This window comes from Cottoperca gobio, unplaced genomic scaffold, assembly GCF_900634415.1.
Source record: "Cottoperca gobio unplaced genomic scaffold, fCotGob3.1 fCotGob3_416arrow_ctg1, whole genome shotgun sequence".
Lineage (NCBI taxonomy): Eukaryota > Metazoa > Chordata > Actinopteri > Perciformes > Bovichtidae > Cottoperca > Cottoperca gobio.
Window position 1 is genome coordinate 26,071 of NW_021166998.1, and position 7,500 is coordinate 33,570.

Below are 7,500 nucleotides of genomic sequence, written 5' to 3' on the forward strand. Positions count from 1 at the left end.
GAAAATGTTTCTACTTCTCTCTTGATTTATTACCTCAGTAACATTTTCCTGATGAGTTTATGTCTCAGTGTTCTTCAACGTGATGTTATTTAGAGTGAAATAGACGATAAAGCAGCGTCTCTTCAGGGCGGGTCTAAAGTCTAAAGTCTTGTTCAGCCAGTCGGTGAAGTCTCAACGTGATTCCATTCGACACGTTTCTTTTGCACGAACTCTTCAGGATGAATTATTCTGTGCTGCTGCTCCTCAGGTGTGTTCAGAGGAGACTCTGGCTGAGATCCTCCAGCGTTACTTGCGCTACAACTCTCACGGCCGCAGCTACACCTGGAAACACGACGGAACGACTCTGGACATGAGCCGGACGCTCAGCGAGAACAACGTCCTGGACAACGACAGCGAGCTGCAACAGCTGCGGCTGGACGGAGACCGCTTCATCCCCGCCATCCTCCTGCACTTCAACGACGACCTTACGGAGGGCTGACCTCTGACAACACCCTGTGAGCATTGAATATGTGTTACTTTGTAACATTGCTTCATTAAAATTAGTAAAAACAACTAGACACTATATTTTGTTTTTGTTGAGTTGTTTTATTGTTATCTTACATCATCACAAATGTTTCCAGCAACATTCAGAGAAATTTGTAAATATTTGTGTATTAGAATCAAGGTAACAGTACGTTTCACACGACGGCGTATTAGGGAGGGTTAATAAAAAAAAGAAATTCCTAAAAGAAACCCCATAATTAAAGGGGGAGAAATGGAAGAAACCTCAGGGAGAGCAACTGAGGAGGGATCCCTCTCCCAGGACGGACATACGTGCAATAGATGTCGTGTGTACAGGATAAACAACAACATAGTTTGAAAGTTCAATATTTATAGTAGAAAGAAGAATGTCATGTAGGGGAGGGGCATGTTAAATGTGTGGAATAAAATAAAGACAATAAAGACAGTAAAGACAGTAAAGACAATAAAGACAATGAAGACAGTAAAGACAATAAAGACAATGAAGACAATGAAGACAGTAAATACAGTAAAGACAGTAAAGACAATGAAGACAGTAAAGACAGTAAAGACAGTAAAGACAATAAAGACAATGAAGACAGTAAAGACAATAAAGACAATGAAGACAATGAAGACAGTAAATACAGTAAAGACAGTAAAGACAATGAAGACAGTAAAGACAGTAAAGACAGTAAAGACAATGAAGACAATGAAGACAGTAAAGACAATGAAGACAGTAAAGACAATGAAGACAGTAAAGACAATAAAGACAATGAAGACAATGAAGACAGTAAAGACAATAAAGACAATGAAGACAATGAAGACAGTAAAGACAGTAAAGACAGTAAAGACAATGAAGACAGTAAAGACAGTAAAGACAGTAAAGACAATGAAGACAATGAAGACAGTAAAGACAATGAAGACAGTAAAGACAATGAAGACAGTAAAGACAATAAAGACAATGAAGACAATGAAGACAGTAAAGACAGTAAAGACAGTAAAGACAGTAAAGACAATAAAGACAGTAAAGACAGTAAAGACAGTAAAGACAGTAAAGACAATAAAGACAGTAAAGACAGTAAAGACAATAAAGACAATAAAGACAGTAAAGACAGTAAAGACAGTAAAGACAATAAAGACAGTAAAGACAGTAAAGACAATAAAGACAGTAAAGACAGTAAAGACAGTAAAGACAGTAAAGACAATAAAGACAATAAAGACAGTAAAGACAGTAAATACAGTAAAGACAGTAAAGACAGTAAAGACAGTAAAGACAATAAAGACAGTAAAGACAGTAAAGACAATAAAGACAGTAAAGACAATAAAGACAGTAAAGACAATAAAGACAATAAAGACAGTAAAGACAGTAAAGACAGTAAATACAGTAAATACAGTAAAGACAGTAAAGACAATAAAGACAGTAAAGACAATAAAGACAGTAAAGACAGTAAAGACAGTAAAGACAGTAAAGACAGTAAAGACAAAGACAATAAAGACAATAAAGACAGTAAATACAGTAAAGACAGTAAATACAGTAAAGACAATAAAGACAATAAAGACAGTAAAGACAGTAAAGACAGTAAAGACAGTAAAGACAATAAAGACAGTAAAGACAGTAAAGACAGTAAAGACAATAAAGACAGTAAAGACAATAAAGACAGTAAAGACAGTAAAGACAGTAAAGACAGTAAAGACAATAAAGACAATAAAGACAGTAAAGACAATAAAGACAGTAAAGACAGTAAAGACAATAAAGACAGTAAAGACAGTAAAGACAATAAAGACAGTTAAGACAGTAAAGACAATAAAGACAATAAAGACAGTAAAGACAATAAAGACAGTAAAGACAGTAAAGACAATAAAGACAATAAAGACAGTAAAGACAATAAAGACAATAAATACAGTAAAGACAGTAAAGACAATAAATACAGTAAAGACAATAAAGACAGTAAAGACAGTAAAGACAATAAAGACAGTAAAGACAGTAAAGACAATAAAGACAATAAAGACAGTAAAGACAGTAAAGACAGTAAAGACAATAAAGACAGTAAAGACAATAAAGACAATAAATACAGTAAATACAGTAGAGACAATAAAGACAGTAAATACAGTAAAGACAGTAAAGACAGTAAATACAGTAAAGACAATAAAGACAATAAAGACAGTAAAGACAATAAAGACAATAAATACAGTAAAGACAGTAAAGACAGTAAAGACAATAAAGACAATGAAGACAGTAAAGACAGTAAAGACAATAAAGACAATAAAGACAATAAAGACAGTAAAGACAGTAAAGACAATAAAGACAGTAAATACAGTAAAGACAATAAAGACAGTAAAGACAATAAAGACAATAAAGACAGTAAAGACAGTAAAGACAGTAAAGACAATAAAGACAGTAAAGACAGTAAAGACAGTAAAGACAATGAAGACAGTAAAGACAGTAAAGACAATAAAGACAGTAAAGACAGTAAAGACAGTAAAGACAGTAAAGACAGTAAAGACAATAAAGACAGTAAGACAATAAAGACAGTAAAGACAATAAAGACAGTAAAGACAATAAAGACAATAAAGACAGTAAAGACAATAAAGACAGTACAGACAGTAAAGACAGTAAAGACAGTAAAGACAGTAAAGACAATAAAGACAGTAAAGACAATAAAGACAATGAAGACAGTAAAGACAGTAAAGACAATAAAGACAATAAAGACAGTAAAGACAGTAAAGACAGTAAAGACAATAAAGACAGTAAAGACAGTAAAGACAGTAAAGACAATAAAGACAATAAAGACAATAAAGACAGTAAAGACAATAAAGACAATAAAGACAATGAAGACAGTAAAGACAGTAAAGACAATAAAGACAATAAAGACAATAAAGACAGTAAAGACAATAAAGACAGTAAAGACAGTAAAGATAACATCTCTTGTCCTGCTGCATTGATTTTGTCCTCGTGAGACAACGTTACAGAAGTGAAATGCTCTTTTAGCGTGTTAGCATCTTGTTAGCTAACATGTTGAAACTGGGACAAAGCATTTAGCTCAACAGTTACTTGCGGATATTATTCTGATGGTTTTGGTTTATGAGTAAAGATTAAATTGAGGAAGCTTCGTTTCCCTTCTGGAGAAATCTGTGTGAATAAAAGGGAAGTTGTGCAGATGACCTGCGAAATGTTTGAGAAGTGATGAGTGGACACTTTTCCGTTTGTCCGTGGGAGTTTCTTCTTTTCCTACGGAGACTTCAACAAGGTGAGTCCGTTTTTGTTGAAGTTTAAACAATATTCTTTCAAGTCATTTTCAACAGTTTGCTTATAAGAAAATATTGTAACTGAAGAACATGTAAACATGTCTTCATCTTTTTATCTTGATTTTAGGATGTTTATTAGAGATAATAATAATATCCTCTGGAAGTGTAGGTCACACTTTTTACGTAGCAAACTCCATCCATTGGTGAGGAAGACTGTGAGATGCAGACTGAAAGCTCCAGAAGAAGATAGAAAGTGAGCTTGAGTTGAGATTTAGTCTTAGATGACCTCAATTTTCAGAAAATTAGGTTGTAACTTCCACAGGCTTTGGATTTGGGATGAGATAGAATACATATGTTGGTCAAGTAGTAATAAATAAGACACCCTGTAAATTTCAGCTACAGTGCCCTCCAGAATTATTGGCACCCCTTTAGTAAAAATGAGCAAAACAGGCTGTAAAATGTATTTTATTGTTTATCGTCTTGGCCTTTCATTCAAAATATTCACAAAAACCTGACATTTTCACTGAAGTAAAATTATTGAAAGAAAAAATAAATGTTGACTTTGAATAAATATTTTTCTCCAAAACATCTTAAAAAATCCTATGATAAAAATCTAACTGAAGTATATTTCCAGTCATATCTTAAATCTTTAGGCTCACCTGTTTGATTAGGAACTCTTAAGTGGTCAACCATGAGTTCCTGTTTCACTGGGGTATTAATATGAGGTGACACAGGCCAAAATTCTCTTTCTCATTCTTCACTACGGGAAAGACCCGAGAACACAGCGATGATCTGCGACGAAAAGTTGTTGAGCTGCACAAATTAAGAAATGGATATAAGAAAATCTTGAAACAGTTGAAAATGCCCATTTCCACTATCTGTGCAATAATTCAGAAGCTTAAAGCAACAGGAGATGTTAGGAATCAGCCTGGAAGAGGACGTGTGTGAAGCTTAAAATGGGCCGTGGTTGGACCTTCCAGCAGGACAATGATCCAAAGCACACCTCAAAATCTACACAACAATGGTTTACTGACCACAGAATAATGGTTTTGCCACGGCCATCACAGTCCCCGGACCTAAATCCTATAGAACATGTGTGGGATGAGCTGAAGAGGAGAGTCCACAAGCGTCAACCTCTGAATCTGAAGGATCTGGAGAGATGTGGAAGAATGGTCTCAGATCCCGTGCCGTGTGTTCACCAACCTCATCAGGCATCACAGGAGAAGGCTCAGAGCTGTAATCCTGACAAAAGGAGGCTGCACAAAATATTAAATGAAGGGGTGCCAATAAGTGTGGCACACATGTGCAGGAGAAAAATATTTATTTAAACTCAAAATAAGAATTTCTTTCAATAACTTTACTTCAGTGAAAAGGTCAGATTTGTGTGAATATTTTGAGTGAAAGGCCAAAACAATAAACAATAAAATACATTTTACAGCCTGGTTTGCTCATTTTTACTAAAGGGGTGTCAATAATTCTGGAGGGCACTGCATATAGCAAAAGGCTTTGTGGAGTTATGACCATATTTACTAACCATTGCTTCAGTCTCAAAAGAAACTGCACGATGACGGACTATCAGCTCGACAACAAGATCGACAACAGCGCCCTCTGGATCAAAGGTACCTGTCTGTCTCTAAAACCTGTCTGTCTGTCATGGATTTTGGTGCAATATATCTTAAGCGCTCAGTTTTTGACTTTTTACTGTCTGTCTCTCTCCCTGTCTGTCTGTCAGAGGCTCCCCCCGTCTCTTTCTCGGGGGTCTCCAGGTTCAGGCGCTGGTTGTTTCCTGCTCTGACAGCAACGTTCATCCTGATTCTGATCATAGTACTGGGAGTCAGCAGTGAGCACACACACACACACACACACACACATACACACACACACACACACACACACACACACACACACACACACACACAGATATTTAGTGTTTAAAAAAGTATATTATAGCTGCTACACTGTCTTTGTGTGTGTGTGTGTGTGTGTGTGTGTGTGTGTGTGTGTGTGTGTGTTAGACATGAGGACATCGACTCGTCTGTGGTCTGTGGAGCAGAGTGTGTCCAACCTGAGCAACGTCATCCAATCACTGAACACCTCACTGCAGCACGCTCAGGGTAAGAAAGTGTGTGTGTGTGTGTGTGTGTGTGATACTGACACATATAGTCAATTTAAAATGTTAAATATTTGCTAAAATCAAGGCACTTGAACTGTGAGTAAAAGTAGTTGAACTGTCATTTAAAAAGTAATGGATAAGGAAGTTTAAATAAAAGCAATGTTGTGCATGCTAACATGCTAAATGCTTCAGTTTCCTGTCTGTTGTTGCAGAAAGAGCGAAAGAAGTTAAGAAGCTGCAGTTTGCTGTGGAGAACAACAAGGATCAGCTGACCTCAGGTCTGTCTGATAATAATAATCATTAATAACTTAATAACTTGTAGTTACAATAACAAGACGTGCGCACAACTGGGATGCAAGGCTGACGGTTGTTTTACTCGGTTATTACAATAATAATTACTACATTAAAGGTAAAATGTGTATATTGTATGTATAATGTATGTATTTGTGTGTGTATTGTATGTATTTGTGTGTATAATGTATTTGTGTGTATAATGTATGTATTTGTGTGTATAACGTGTGTATTTGTGTGTATATTGTATGTATTTGTGTGTATATTGTATGTATTTGTCTGTATAATGTATGTATTTGTGTGTATATTGTATGTATTTGTGTGTATAACGTGTGTATTTGTGTGTATATTGTATGTATTTGTAGTGTGTGTATTTATGTATGTATTTGTGTGTATAATGTGTGTATTTGTGTGTATATTGTATGTATTTGTGTGTATATTGTATGTATTTGTGTGTATAACGTGTGTATTGTGTGTATATTGTAGGTATTTGTATGTATTTGTGTGTATATTGTATGTATTTGTGGTATAATGTGTGTATTTGTGTGTGATATTGTATGTATAACGTGTATAACGTGTGTATGGTGTGTATATTGTATGTATTTGTATGTATTTGTGTGTATATTGTATGTATTTGTGTGATAATGTGTGTATTTGTGTGTAATATTGTATGTATTTGTATGTATTTGTGTGTATATTTGTATGTATTTGTGTGTATAATGTGTGTATTTGTGTGTATATTGTATTGTTCTAATTTGTATGTATTTGTGTGTATATTGTATGTATTTGTGTGTATATTGTATGTATTTGTATGTTATTGTGTGTATTATTGTATGTATTTGTGTGTATATGTATGTATATTGTATGTATTTGTGTGTTCAGTGTCGGAGGCGTTGAAGCAGCTGTCGGCCGTGGATTCTCTCAGCAGGAGCATCGCTTCGCTCAGATGCTCCCTCGAGCACATCATAAACAACAGTACACACACACACACACACACACACACACACACGCACACGGTTGTATATCTGAAGTACACGTGCAGACAGACAGATGCTCACACCTGTCTGTCTGACTGTCTCTCAGGCTCTGCAGCGGGCGGTTGTTGTCCTCTGGGTTGGGAGGAGTTCGACTTCAGCTGTTATTTCTTCAGCAGTCTGACTCTGTCCTGGAACGAGTCCAGAGCCTGGTGCGACCAACAGGAAGCTCACCTGCTCATCCTGCACAGCGACAAGGCGTGGGTGAGACAGCCTGTCTGTCTGCCTGTCTGTGGGGGGGGGGTGTTACTGAACAACCAACATGTAGCTGCTGGTTAAAGGGACAGTTCACCCCAAATCTAAAGTACTTATTGTTCC

General features: G+C 36.0%; 2 protein-coding genes across 3 annotated transcripts in view; both read left to right on the forward strand.

The window, feature by feature from the left end:
* The window catches only part of LOC115005965 (cytochrome b5 domain-containing protein 1-like), a 3,082-nt gene extending 2,535 nt beyond the window's left edge, over positions 1 to 547 (forward strand). Inside the window, 1 exon segment of the mRNA XM_029427956.1 lies at positions 248 to 547. Coding sequence (XP_029283816.1) covers positions 248 to 478 — 231 coding nt within the window. The 3' untranslated portion in view covers positions 479 to 547.
* A 3,225-nt stretch (positions 548 to 3,772) lies between these two features.
* LOC115005961 (asialoglycoprotein receptor 1-like) overlaps positions 3,773 to 7,500 on the forward strand; it is a 4,435-nt gene continuing 707 nt past the window's right edge. Inside the window, exons 1-7 of one of the 2 annotated variants that reach the window (XM_029427948.1) lie at positions 3,774 to 3,997; positions 5,290 to 5,363; positions 5,477 to 5,584; positions 5,760 to 5,858; positions 6,070 to 6,135; positions 7,031 to 7,123; positions 7,232 to 7,386. In XM_029427948.1, the coding sequence (XP_029283808.1) occupies positions 3,843 to 3,997; positions 5,290 to 5,363; positions 5,477 to 5,584; positions 5,760 to 5,858; positions 6,070 to 6,135; positions 7,031 to 7,123; positions 7,232 to 7,386 (750 nt within the window). In that variant the 5' untranslated portion in view covers positions 3,774 to 3,842. Of the gene's footprint in view, positions 3,998 to 5,289; positions 5,364 to 5,476; positions 5,585 to 5,759; positions 5,859 to 6,069; positions 6,136 to 7,030; positions 7,387 to 7,500 lie in introns of both variants that reach the window. The other variant, XM_029427947.1, reaches the window with a different exon arrangement.